Source organism: Tupaia chinensis, unplaced genomic scaffold (genome assembly GCF_000334495.1).
Source record: "Tupaia chinensis unplaced genomic scaffold, TupChi_1.0 Scaffold143936_1, whole genome shotgun sequence".
NCBI classification, from domain to species: domain Eukaryota; kingdom Metazoa; phylum Chordata; class Mammalia; order Scandentia; family Tupaiidae; genus Tupaia; species Tupaia belangeri.
The window spans coordinates 704,900-718,634 of record NW_006203787.1 but is presented as its reverse complement, the minus strand read 5'-3'; the positions used below and the strand labels follow the sequence as shown (position 1 = coordinate 718,634).

The following is a 13,735-nucleotide window of genomic DNA, read 5'->3' as shown; positions in this document are numbered from 1 at the left end:
GTTTTGGGCACACCTGTACACACGGCTGACATGTTTCTCAAGCCACTAGGTCTGGGGCTTGAACTACAGAGTCAGCCATGTGGGATCTATCTGCCCCAGCCACCTTGCCACAGGCTGGCCCACCCGTGCCTTCTTTTCCACTCTTGTCTTCTTTCCTGTTACCTCCTCACTCTGCGGGTTTGCACACACACACACACACACACACACACACACACACACTCACTCCTTCCTACGCATATAAAAGGCCCAGCATTTCCTGTAGATCCTGTTTTTACACAAACTGTAGAAGCTTTGACTGTAACTGTCCTTTTAAAGAGAAACAATGTCCAGAATTCTTTTTTGTTACTTGAACATTGGTTTATCAGAGATATAGCGAGAAAGCACCCCTCTTCCTCACTGGAGCGTGGTCACACCACAATCCATTTTCCTCCATTTTTCTCTGCTGTCAGGATTTTGGGTACACAGACACACATGCCTCCTGGTGTGTTTTTCAAGCCACTGGGACTGGGATTTGAACCATGGTCAGCTACGTGGAATTCAGCTTCCTCAACCACTGCACTATGAGGCCAGCACAGAAGTTTCTTGGACCCCTCATACGTAGTCTCTCTTTTTTCACATCCAGATCCTAAGTTCCCACCCTTCCCTTTAATTTTTATATTCATTTTTATGTTTTTTTTTTTTTTTTTTTTTGTCAAAGGGTACATACATTTGACAGAGAGAGACAGAGAAACAGAGGAGAAAATACTCCCCAGGGGGTGTGGTCACATCACAGTCCCTTCTCCATTTCCCCCTGCTGTTACAATTTGTACACTCAATGTTTTTCAAGCCGCTAGGGCTGGAATTGGAGCTGTGTAGTGGGCAACATGGCCATGAAGCTAGACCCATTTTATTATTTTTAAAGTGTATGGAAAAAGTGGAATTAAAAGATGAATTCATTCTAATGCCAAAAATTTGAAATCTGTGCATATTTTTTTAATAATATACACTTTCCATGAATTTTTCTTTTTTTTTTTTTTCTTTTTTCTTAAAATTTTGCTGGAGGGCATGTACACCCTCCAGAGAAAGAGAAAGTACCCTCGAATGGGGTGTGGCCGTGCCACCATCCTTTCTCCTCCATCTCTTCATCCTGTCAGGATTTGGAGCACACGTGCACACACATGCATCCCAGCATTTTTGAAGCTGCCAGGTCTGGGACTCAAACTACAGGGTCAGCTGTGTGGGACCTGGCTCTCTTAACCACCAGGCCACACACTAGCTCCCAAATCCCTTGTCAGTCCTATTTTATAATTCCTTTCTGTTGGACACAGGAGGTCCCAGACCCCACAAAGTATTTCGTCACTCGGTGGAGCACAGACCCGTGGATCCAGATGGCGTACAGTTTTGTGAAGACGGGTGGAAGTGGTGAGGCCTATGACATCATTGCTGAAGAGATTCAAGGCACCGTCTTTTTTGCTGGCGAGGTATTTATCTTGGTTCCAAACCAGGCTTTTATTTCCGTTACTTTCTGTTAGTTAAAAGTGGTAAGTGCTAAAAGTCAAAAACGGCCACGTCTTAAGTCAAGCAGCAGCCTTCATCCTCTGAGCCACTCTGCTCAGGCACACTCCTGCCTCTCAGGAGTGTACTTTTGCTTTGATTTAATAAACTACCTTTTCCTTTTGCTTAAAAGAAAAAAGAGAGAGAGAGAGAAGGAAGCAGCTTTCTCAGCACCCTTCACATACTCCCAGAGGCAGCCATTTTTAATCCTTCCAGCTGTTTTTTTCTGGACTTCCTTTTTTTTTTTTTAAGATTTATTTTATTTTATTTATTATCATTTTCCAATTTGACCACAAAGAGAACGCAAGCTGCCAGGTCTAGGACTTGAACCATCGTTGACCATGTGGGAGTCCAATGCCTTAACCTCCACGCCACCTGCCAGCCCCTCTTCCAGACTTTTATATTTTGTAACATTTATATTGCTGTCTTGTTTGTTTCTTTGTTTTTAACTGCTAGAGGGCATGTGTGTTTTGCCAGAGAGAAATAGTGGGACAGACACTCCGTGATGTGAGTGTAGACACATCACAGTCCCTTCTCCATTTCTCCATCCTGTCTGGATTTTGGGCATGCATGCACACACACCTGGCATGTTTTGTAAGCTGCGGGGCCAGACTGAACCACAGTTGGCCATGTGGGGATCAACCACTAGGCCATGGACCCAGCCCCTTGTGTTGCTGTTCTTCAATTAAACATTGATACTGATTTCCTGCTTACTCTTGTAACACTTCTCAATGAGGCTCTACACTTTAAAAAATATATTTATTTATTTAATTCCATTTGTTGCTATGATCATTTTTAAATTTTGACCAGAGAGAGAAAGGGAAAGCAAGAAAACAAGCCTCCAGGTCCCGAACTCAACCGTGGTCGGTCATGTGGGAATCCAGCGCTCTTAACCACTATGCCACCTGCCGGCCTCAAGGCTCTACACTTTTAAGTTGGTATCAGTGTGTTATTTGGCCACGTAAATACCCTTTTTTATTACTAAGCTAAAGAGGCAGCCATTGATTGCTTTCATATAGGCTTTGTTTTCTTGCTGGTCCTAATGGCTCTTTTGGTCATTAGGTTAATCTTTGGTACCATTCCAAATCTCTCCCTACCCGGTAGCCTCTCATTTGTAGTAGTCTCTGAGCTGGCCACTTAGCTCTGGCTTTTGAAGCCCCTTCTTGCCAAGTTCTCTTCCCTGACTCCTGTCCACAGGGAGGTATAGCAGTGCTCTCTCGGAGTCTGTTATTTTAATCATTCTTCAGTGTTAGGCCTTCATTTCCAAAATCCCTCTCTTCCTTTTTGATTTCTGTTGAAAAGTGTTCTGCTGTTCTGATCCTTCTGTGCCTTTTTTTTTACCCCTGTAGTCTAGAAACTTACATCCTTCAATTCTAGAATGTCCTTACTCCTCATTTTCTCCCATTTAGTTCTAGATCTCCTGTTCCATCTTTTGGAACTCTTGAATTGCAGCAGTAGAATGGGGAGCCTGGCAAGGGACTGAATTGCTCTTCATGGTGCTTTCAGTAAACTGTTTTTTTCCCATATCAGCTTCTGCCTCTGTGGCTCTTTGTGCAAGTGGCTGAGATGTTATTAGGACTTCTTCGGAGTGGCTTGGCTGGCTTGTTAGCACCCCTAACGTAAAGTTTGTCACCACTCTCCATGGTCACACTGTGTTATACTTTGAGACTACACGTGAACGCCACTTCACTACCTCTTCCCATAGCCACGTCCCAGACTTTGTCACTATTACTTCTTATTAAAAGCATTATTTATTTAATTTTACTTATTATTTTAAATTTGCTGTATGGTACGCACACTCACCAGAAAGTGAGAAAAGCCGCCAGGTCCAGGACTGAATGCACTCAGCCATGTGGGAGTCTCGGGCCTTAATCACCATGCCATATGATGGCCCCTTGCCAGTATTACTTAACAGCCTAGTTTCTTATCCCCCTTCACTGTCACCACCCGTGGAAATGAGCTATCACTCACTGACCGCCCTTCCTTCCAATCCAATAGCTGCCTTCTTTGGCCTCAGGTTCCTGGTCTAGTTTTTGTTCTACTCACCTAATAGGGACTGAAGCACAGGAAGATAAATTGGGATTCTTTTTTGTACTTGTTTTGCTTACCACTGTCAGCTCAAGACTTGTTTCATAACTCCAGTACCTGGCTACTCACTCACTGTTTTAATGAATGTCACCTAGGAGTTGGCCCTTTCTGTTTGGGGGGTTTGCATTGCATCCCACATTCAGCTAACTGCAGGTCTTCATGTATTTCTTAAAATTCGGAGTCAGGTGATTGAGGGTTGATGTAGCATCCCCCTCAGGGTCTCGACAGCACCGTCTCCGCCCAGCCCAGATCACAGGCACACACCTGTGCCCTGGTACTCATGTAAGTCTCTGTATGTTGACCACTTTACCATCCAGCCCGTCTGTTTTTGACCCCCACGTGGTTGAATCCCAGACTGCAGGACCTCTGGAGGTAGAGGGCTGATTGACAGCTCTGAAGGGGGGTAGTCACAGTGAGCTCCCAGGAGTGGCACCAGTCCTCGTTGCTCTTATTTCCAGAAGGCCCGAGAAAGATGAACTTTACCTTCTCTCGGTCTGCATTCTTTATGCATGAGCTCTAATTATGCAATTACTTTTCTTACAGGCAACCAACAGGCATTTTCCACAAACTGTTACAGGGGCATATTTGAGTGGTGTTCGAGAAGCAAGTAAGATTGCAGCATTTTAAATGCAGTTTGTGTGGACCCCTTTCTTCTGTACCCCGAGTGGGAAAGTCTGAAACATGGGTTAAGCCAGTCTTGTCAGGGGGAGAAAAACCTCTGGAAAGCAAAAGTAAAGTAAAAATATTATGTACACCCAGCTCACTACTCTGAAAATGCTGACCTTCAAAATCCTTAAAAAACACTTATTTAATGGCATTTTCCAACTTGTGCTGAAAGTCTGATTTCAGAGTAAGGCAGAATTAACCTTGAACAGGTACCTGGGGGTTTCTACTGGGGTGGGAGGTCCCCCAGCAGAGCTGCCATTTTGTTTGGCTTGCCAATTTTCATAGTGAGAAACCAAATCAGACAGGAATTTGAAAACCAGATAAAAGCCATGTTTTCCTTCTGTGACAATTTATCAATATCTTTACCAATGAGCCTTAATATTTTTATGTAGCTCCAATACGGAGCTTTTACTTAAAATTTAGATAGGATGTTTTCTTTTTTGATACAGCACAAACTCTCCAATTAAACGGAAGCTTCCAGATTATATTTAACATATTTCTTCCCACTGGATATTAAAAGAAAAATTCAGGTATCTTTTGTGATAAAGTACTTTACATTAGTGTGATCACTGGCAGAACAGAAACATTTCCAACCCCATTATTGGTGTAGGTATTCTGACATTGAGAATGGGTACAGATGGCGTGGTCTTTGCACTATAGACACAGAATACAGACTTTTTCTTGAGCCGAATTGGATGGGTCACTCTTAATTTCAGCAACCATTAGCAAGAAGATCTTGCCAGAATAATAAAAGCCTTTCCTCACTTTTTAAAATAATTGATTCAGTCTCTAAAAAAATATTGTTCATAATTGTTTATTGTAGTCCATAGGCAGGTCCGCTGGAAAACAGAAAAACGTGTGCTGTCCTGGTAAATCTTACATTTTATAAGCCGTATCCTAAAAGCCTGAGAATGTGGCAAACGCTTTTTCCTTTTTTCACCTATAACAAAAAATAGTATATCATTTTAAATTACTTACTGGTTTCAGGGTCTTTAGGATACCTATTTTGCTAAGAAACTTCAGTTTACAGATTAGAGATGCTTTTAGTCTTTGAAGAGCTTTTTCATTTATCGGTCTGCTTTAAAAAGGGACTAAAAATTTGGCCACTTTTCAAAACAGCAGGTATTTTTGAAATTTAAAAGTCAGCTTGTACGTAAAAAGTAAATATTCTATCTACGGTGTGCTTAAAGACCTCCCCATCACAGTATACTATAACAGGAGAAAGCCAATAGCGGTATGTTTCAAAGTTATCATAAGAAAACATTAAGGTCTAGGTTATTTGTTGAGATTCATTGGTATGGAGTGGGAAGTATTGTTTCAAAGTGTTGTATTAAAATGTTTAAATAGCATGTGTTGAATGATAAATACGTAATATGTTAAGTTTGAAATGGTTCACAGTAAATTATTACTTTAGTTTCTTGGCACTTAAACTTGTACTGTGCTACAAGTAGGAAAATATATGGTAAATGTATATTTAAGAAAAAAAAAATCCTATTTCGAGGGACATGCTTAATTTGACATTTTTATTTTTAGGGACCTTAACCACAGGTACTTTTTCTTGAGTTATTTTGAGTATGTTTTTCAATGTTATCTGAAGATTTTGTTTTTTACCTGAGTAGCAGTGAATACACAAATTGATGGTGTCTTAACTGCAGATTATGAATAGTTGGTCCTGTACAATTGCTTAATAAAACCAGACTTGTTTTTCAAATACAGTTTGTGTGCTGTAGTGATGAATACACTTATTTTAAATGGGTGTACCATCACCAAGAACTTTCACACATGCCAGCTCTAGCCTTTCACTGTCAAACATGCCTCATACTTTTTAGGTTGTGGGAATTGCTATTTATCCCTTGTAGTAAGTAGTAACTGTTAACCTTAAAGATAATGTTGTGAAATCACTTAAGAAATGGTCACGTGGGACCAGCAGATGGCGTAATGGTTGTGTCGCTGGGCTCCCACGTAGTTGACCGCTGTTTGAATCCTGGACCCAGCAACTTAAAACTCACGCAGAGCATGTGTACTTGTGTGCCCAAGATCCCAAGAGGAGAAAGGAGAAGGGATTGTAGGGTAGCCATCCCCCCTGGGGAGTGATTTCTTGCTTTCTGTCTCTCCAGCGAGTGCACGTGCCCTATAACAAAAAAGAAATGGTCACTTGTCACTGACGAGTACACTGGACTATACAGGCCATGGGACTAACATTTAAAAATCCTGTTCTGGACCAGCAGGTGATGTGGTTAGAGTGCTGGATCCCACAGGGCAGACTCCTTGCATTTACTTCCTAGACCCAATGGCCTGAGAAACACACTGGGTGTGTGTACATGTGTACCCCAGATCCCAAGAGGAGAAAGGACACAGGGCTGGGTCATGACCTTCCCCACAGGATGATTTTCTCACTTCCCTCTCTCTGGCAAGTGCATATGCCCTATGGCAAAAAAATCTTTTAAAAAAAATCTGTTCTGAAATCCTTACCTATAAGGGGCTAAAATGTAAACCTCTAAAAAATTAAGATATCAAACACAAGAAACTTAAGATACCACTGGTTTATACTATTTTTATTGACAAGGTTTATAAGAACAAATTAGACATTTTAAATCAAAGGCCAATTGTCAGTTCTCATTTAGTTGCTTATTCCCTTCAAAAGTATTAAGTGGACTTTTCCCTAAGTGTCTTATATCAAGAAATAAGTCAAACCCGTGAAAACTGCCATTTAATATATATCATGTTTATGCTTCTGTTCTATGATGCAGATAGTTTTAAGCATTCAATTGGTACCAAGAGTCTAATTCTGCCATAAGCCGCATGTTTTCTTTTAAAAGTCAGAGCATATTATATAATGAACTGATTGCAGTCAGTTTAAAAGACAAAATTAATCTTCTCTGGGAGTGGTCCATAAGTTGATCACCTTGATTGGCCAAAATTTAAAACACAACAGCCTGATTCCATAATACGTTTTTTAAATGCTGAAATTTCTATGAATGCTTTTGAGAAACACATTGTGAAGGAAACCCACTATTGCCTACATGTAATCTGCTGGCATCATACCTGGTGGTTTTATCCAATTATGAAGGTGGCAGGTTTCGTATTAATATCCCCATTTCATATGGACAAAGGCATTTAATAAAAATCAGTTCATTATGATAACCCAAATGTGCTTGTACTCAATCCCACCCTTTCCCAAAGGTTTTGAAGCTTTGATGTGTTGGTCTGTCCTTAATATAAAATTCCTCCGTAGACACTTTACCTGCAGAGTTAACACTAACATTACATACACACTAATGACACGCTCAAGGCGGAGCAGGGAACTGCTCCTGTGTCCCGTCACCGGACTCTGCCTTTCTCTGCTCCATCATCCCACCTGGCTGAACACTGACATTTGACATCCCACACCTGCCTGTGTGAGTTTAAAAAGTGATTTGCACAAGACAAATAAAAAACTTTATATACAACAAATTGGTTTTTAAAAATACAAAAATAGTATCTGTCACTTTTGTCATGCTGACAATTTGACACATATATACATGCAAGAGAAAAGTTCCAATTCAGTTGTCTGGACAGCTGGAGCCTGTGTATTTCTAATATACTGAACACTGCCACCAAGAGGACAGATGTGTATTCAAAATATTTCATATACTAAATACTGCAATAGTCTCTGCATGTATAAATGCTAGCCACAATAGTTTTTCTACTTGATTAAAAGTATGTCTTAAGCAAGCTATTATTAAGTGCACTAAAAACCACAACAGTTCAGTCTATGACCTTATATAAAGAAATGCAAAATGTACAAAATACAACTATAAAGCAAGGGACAGGTACTGCCATGCAAGAGTTTAAACTAAAAACTGCACAGAAATGCAATTTTAAATAACAAACTCAAATTTGTGTAACACTCAAGATAAAAGGGTCAGCAGTAAGGAGGTCTACCAACACGATGCTTAACGAGGATTTAGAAAAGAAAATACATTCTCTCTTTGCTGGTATAATGGTATAAATCAGATCTTCAAATCTATGGGAACAAGTCCTCAGTCTCTGTCCTCTGTCTCAAGAAATGAGCTGTAATGAAAGAGAAACATTTTGCCGTAACCAATGTGTTATGTTAAGTACACGTCATAAAACCTACTTCTGTTTTCACATCTACTTTATCTCTGTGACCTTGGGAAATTAGCTGGGAGCACACAACCCAGGCACTATGGATTCTCCTCTCTGATAGCATAGGAAGCTGCCCTCAGTGGTTGTATGAGAACTCTGATACCTAGGTAACCTCCATGCACACCGAGAGCCTTGGGCTTGTCACTAACTGTTCACATTTTATTACTAAGCTCGCAACTAGGAATCAGAAAACACATTTTTCCATCTATTTTGAAATGTGAAAACCAAATGTGTTATTTAGTGACGTAAGTATTTTGAAAACGATATGTTTTTCAACATCTATAATTCCTTTTGTATGTCCAAAATTTGGAAGAGACTGAAATATTTACCTCTTTAACGGTTGTTTTTATGAACTCTTTTCTTTCAGTTAAATCGTAAGCAGGATAATTTTCATATACCTATAGTGAAAAGGAAAACAATGCTAAAAGCGGATTTTAAAATTCAGTAATAGGGGCCAGCAGATGGTGTAATGGTTAAGGTACTGGATTTCCACATGGCCGACCATGGTTCAAGTCCCAGACCTGGTGGCTTAAAAATCATGCTGGGCCTGTGTGTGTGAATGCCCCAAATCCTGAGGAGAATGGAGAAGGGATCGTGGTATGGCCATTTCTCCTGACCCTGGCGGGTGATTTCTCACTTTCCCTGTCTCTCTCTCTGGAGAACACATGTGCCCGATGGCAAAAACTTAAACAAACAAACAAACAAAAAACAAATCCAATATTTTCTTAGGAAAAAAAGGAAAATTATGCAGTGAACGAATAGCTGCTTGACCATTCTACTGGAACTGTGATCCACCATACAGAATTTCATTGCAGTTTGAGAGGTTTTGTAACACTGTATACAGGGCAAAAACATTCTCAGTGTTTTATAAAATGGGAATATGGGCTGAATTAACAAACATGGGTGAGGAAAACATCTAGACAGATCTTAGTTAAGTGGACCAGTTCTTTATTTTGGCAGGTCTTCTGTTATATCATCCAGCATTCTACACATAATCTGACAACCTGTACATGAGTGAACTTCAGCCTCTGGTCCATTGCTAAACTGGCCTCCCCCAAGTTCAGTCACCAAAATCTAGGTGGTCTAGGAGTCCTCTACTCCTGAAATCCGATGCACTACATTTCTCTCTCCTGCCAGCGTTCAGGTTTTTTTAGTCACCGTTGCCTGACTTCAGGTCCTAACTAGATGACACCCAAAAGTCTTTAAGCCCCCTGCTGACTTCAGTCCTAATGTTTTTTAGGGTAGGCATCTTTTTCTAAAGGACCAGACAATAAATAGTTTTAGCTTTGCCAGTGATGGTTTCTGTCACAAGTACTGTTATGCCACTGTAGTGTGAAAGCTACCAGAGACCAAACTGAAGCGAGTAGGTGTGTCTCTATTACAATAGAACTTTGTTTGTAAGACCAGGTGGAGGCTGGACAGTGCAGTGGTGAAACATGACATTCTGTTAAGGCAGCCCCACAGGGGAAGGCTCCTGTTTTAAGTCCAGAGACTGAGTTGCGAGGCACACATGTGCCCATGATACAGGGCTGGCTGAAGGCGGGGGTGGGTCGTGGAGTCAGGATCTTATTGGAGATGTTGTCTTTCTCTTTCACTGAAGAAAGAAAGAATACAAAAAACAAAAAGGTGATGGGATGGATTAGGCTGCAATTTGCCAACTGCACAGATTCAAGCTGCCAAGTGCAGGACTTTGAACCATGAGGTGAGCCACGTGGGATCCAGCTGTCTTAACCAGCAGGCCATGGAAATGGCCCAGGACAGACTTTGACTAGTTTTTAATGTAGGAAAATCCAGCACCTGAAAAAGTGCTTGGCAAAAGTGCTTGGCATATAGGAGTTCAATAAGTGTATTCAATGAATTAACACACATAAAGACCTAGCTTCAAATTCAGGAATGGATCAAAGTATTTTTCCAAGTAAAAGCAAAATTGTAGTTACCTTTTTGCAAATCTGCTTCATTGTGACTTCCTCTAGGTTAGCATCGGCCAATAATTTCTTTACTGTTTCCTTTAACTCTTCATCTGTAGGTGGTTTCTTCAACTTTTTAATTAAAGGCTCATCATCTGAACTATCCTCGGACTCACTTTCTAAAAGTAAAATATTTTATTAAATGAGAATAAAATTTCTTTTACACAGTCAAATTAGTATTTAAGACAGGTTGTGAGGAATTTTATAAGCTTCATCAGATTCTCTATGGGGTACTAAATACAAAGAAATAATCAACGGTCTGTAAGTTATCTCTAAGAACACGGACTGAAAATTTCATCTGTTTTGAAAAGTTTAAAAAACCCGGCCCTCTACTATCCTCCCATTCTTGGCAGTTTACCTGTATCTAGAGACACTGAAATGCTCTACACAAATACATGTTTCATCTGTAAAGTCGCCAGTCATGCCATTTCTACTGTACCTTTTTTAGAACTGTTCTGATTCTTCTTGGTGGTACTGCTATCAGCTTTCTTAACGTTAGCACTTTTTACGGATTTTTTACTTTTAGGAGTAGCTTTCTGTTTGGGTTTTTCTCTTTTAGATGTCTTTTTTGGCGGCTGTTAGAAAAGAAAGCAAAGCGTGCACATTGATGAGATTACTGCTGTGCCTCTGCCTCCCCTGTGCCCGTCAGCAGTACTGTGGAGAATTAATCTATCCAAGATCACCCATCACAAATTATTCTAAGTAGCAATTTTTGAGATATAACTACTATACTGAATAGATTTTATCCTAACACACCCCTAAGCATGATAAATCGCGAGTCAATTACAGCTGTGGCACAGGGGCAAGGCGCCACTGCACGTGCCGGAGACACGTGGGGAGGTCACAGAACCCAGAGATGCAGGACACTTGGGTTCTGAGCTGACCTGAGCACCTGTGACCCTGGCTGGCTGGAAGAACTGCAGAGTGGCAAGACTACTGGGGTTTCCCCTGTCTCTCATGAAAGACATAAACTTACAAAAAGTCTATCAAAAATAATAGATGCCCAATTACTCTACATTAGGGACAGAAAACATCTTTAAAAGAATTTATTTAATTCCACTTATTATTGTTTTTTAAATTTGATGAGAGAGAGAGAAAGGGAAAGTGAGAAAGCAAGCCACCAGGTCTGGGACTCAAACTGCAGTCAGATCACATGAGAGTCCCCATGCCTTTTAACCACCACACCACCTGCCAGCTCCAGGGACAGAAAATTTTATATGTCCCACTTAATCCTTTAATTGCCAAAAGCTGTGTGTACTTGAGAGCGAGAAAGCACACCTCAATGAGGCACGATCACGCTGCAGCTCCTTCATCTCTCCAACCATCAAGATCTCTGGGCATGCATGCACACACAACCAACATATTTTTGAAGTCCCTGGAGCTGGGATTCAAACCATGGTTGTCTTGTAGGATTTGGCTCCCTTAACCACTAGACTATGGGGCAGGCCCTGTCCTATGTTATCTTTGAAAATCTCCTTTTCTTCCAAAAGAGAGAGAGAAACCCAGTCCTTACACCACGACCACCCACCCAGACCCAGATCATGGGAGTGGCATGTGCTTGGTGTACCTAGGTCTAGATGTAATGGTTTGAGAAACTCATCAGGCACATGTACATATGTGCCCCAAGCCCAAGAGAATGGAGAAGGAATGGTGGCAAAACCATCACCCCTGGAGAGTGACTGCTCACTTTCCCTCCCTTTCTCTATGGGGAGCACACACCCTACCCATCCAACCTACAGGTTTCTCCAAATCCCTTTCTTCTGCCTTGTCAATGTCTCCTTTTTATCCTTCCAGGCTCAGATCAAACTGTTCCTCCTCCTGTGCAGGATCCCTGTCTGGTTCATGGACTTGGCTCCCCATTCCTCTAGAAAGAGGTAACTTGTCTTGTGAGATTCTACACATTGTTCTTACCTCCCTCTCTCTCTTTTTTTCTTTTTTGGAGAGGTTTTTGCTATGCCAGACAGACAGAAAGTGAGAAATCATCCCCCCAGGGGTACTGGCCACGCCGCAATCCCTGCTCCTCCATTCTCCTCTTTTGGGCACGTGAGTTTAAGCCACAGGGTCCGGGACTTGAACCACAGTCAACTACATACATGGGAGTCCGACATAGCCATTATGCTATCTACTGGTCCCCTTACCTCCTTTTTTGCTCTTAAATTATATTCTACTATGAATTTTTCCCTCCTAATCTTTGACCTCTCTCCTCCTACCAATGAAACTGCTTAAGACGACAAGTGGTCTTTATTTCCTTATCTCCAGCACAGAACTTAGAACTAGCAGTACCACATACTTGCTATGTAATAATTTGGAAAACTGAAGTGAGAACAGGTATTTGGGGGCTAGATAACCTTTAAAGATCTTTCCCAATCCTAAGGTTTTAATTCATTAAAACCATCCTTCTTGCTAAGATGAAAGGTGTTTTCTGTTCATAGCAGTTAGCCAAACTTTACTTTAAAAAGTTTTCCAGAGTGCATGTATGCTTCCCAGAGATGGACAGGGAGAAAGTAAAAGCACCCCTCAGAGGGATGTGGTTATGTTTCAGTCTCTTCTTTATTTCCACAGCCTGTTGGAACTGGGGGCCTACATGCACGAGCCTGGCATGTTTTATCAAACTGCCACGGTCAGGGATTTGAATCGTGTAGTTGGCCATGTGGCATCTAGCTCCTTTAACATCAGGCTGGTCCATGGAGCTGGTCCCAAACTTGGTTTTTCTTTTTGAGAGATTTTTGCTTACAGGGTGCATTCGTTCCACCAAAGAGATAGAAAGTGAGAAATCATCCCCCAGGGAGGATGGCCACACCGTAAGCCCTTCTCCTCCATTCTCCTCTGAGGATTTTTTTTTGGGGAGTGGACACATATGCACACATGCCTGGCGCTGAGTCCAAGAGCTCTTAACAGCAGTCAGTCATGTGGGAGTCCAGCGCCTTATCCACCACACCATCTGCTGGCCCCCCAAACTTGATTTTTAAAATCACTGTCTTCTGATAAATTTACCTGTATAGGGTGTAAGAGGGGAAAATGGACCATTAGGTAAATCAAGGGTGGGCTCACACAGCTATACGTGTATACTTTGAAGCCTCACAGCTGACTCAGCAGCAATACAGGTTAGATCTATTGCCAAGCTTTTTCTACAAAGTACCAGATAGTATTTTCAGCTTTTTTGGCTACAAAATATGCAATACAGATTGCATATTCTCCATTTTTTTTTTGTATCATATATTTAAAAAGGAAAAATTATTCTTGGCTTTTGGGCTATAAAACAAGATGCAGGCTGGATTTGGATTTGGATTTGGTGCCTTGGTCTCCCCGTACCCGTTGTTACAGGAAGAGTG

At 41.2% G+C, this 13,735-nt stretch overlaps 2 protein-coding genes across 5 annotated transcripts in view; one reads left to right on the top strand and one right to left on the bottom strand.

Moving 5' to 3' along the window:
- KDM1B (lysine demethylase 1B) overlaps positions 1 to 13,735 on the top strand; it is a 76,011-nt gene that overhangs the window by 48,140 nt on the left and 14,136 nt on the right. Inside the window, exons 13-14 of one of the 3 annotated variants that reach the window (XM_027767135.1) lie at positions 1,308 to 1,460; positions 12,198 to 12,277. In XM_027767135.1, the coding sequence (XP_027622936.1) occupies positions 1,308 to 1,460; positions 12,198 to 12,277 (233 nt within the window). Of the gene's footprint in view, positions 1 to 1,307; positions 1,461 to 4,164; positions 6,003 to 12,197; positions 12,278 to 13,735 lie in introns of those variants that run through there. The other 2 variants (XM_006165507.3, XM_014582967.2) reach the window with 2 other exon arrangements.
- Positions 6,816 to 13,735, bottom strand: part of DEK (DEK proto-oncogene) — a gene marked incomplete at its 5' end in the record, with an annotated part of 28,886 nt that continues 21,966 nt past the window's right edge. Inside the window, 4 exon segments of one of the 2 annotated variants that reach the window (XM_006165509.3) lie at positions 6,816 to 8,340; positions 8,766 to 8,834; positions 10,374 to 10,522; positions 10,843 to 10,978. In XM_006165509.3, the coding sequence (XP_006165571.2) occupies positions 8,329 to 8,340; positions 8,766 to 8,834; positions 10,374 to 10,522; positions 10,843 to 10,978 (366 nt within the window). 2 annotated transcript variants of the gene reach the window in all.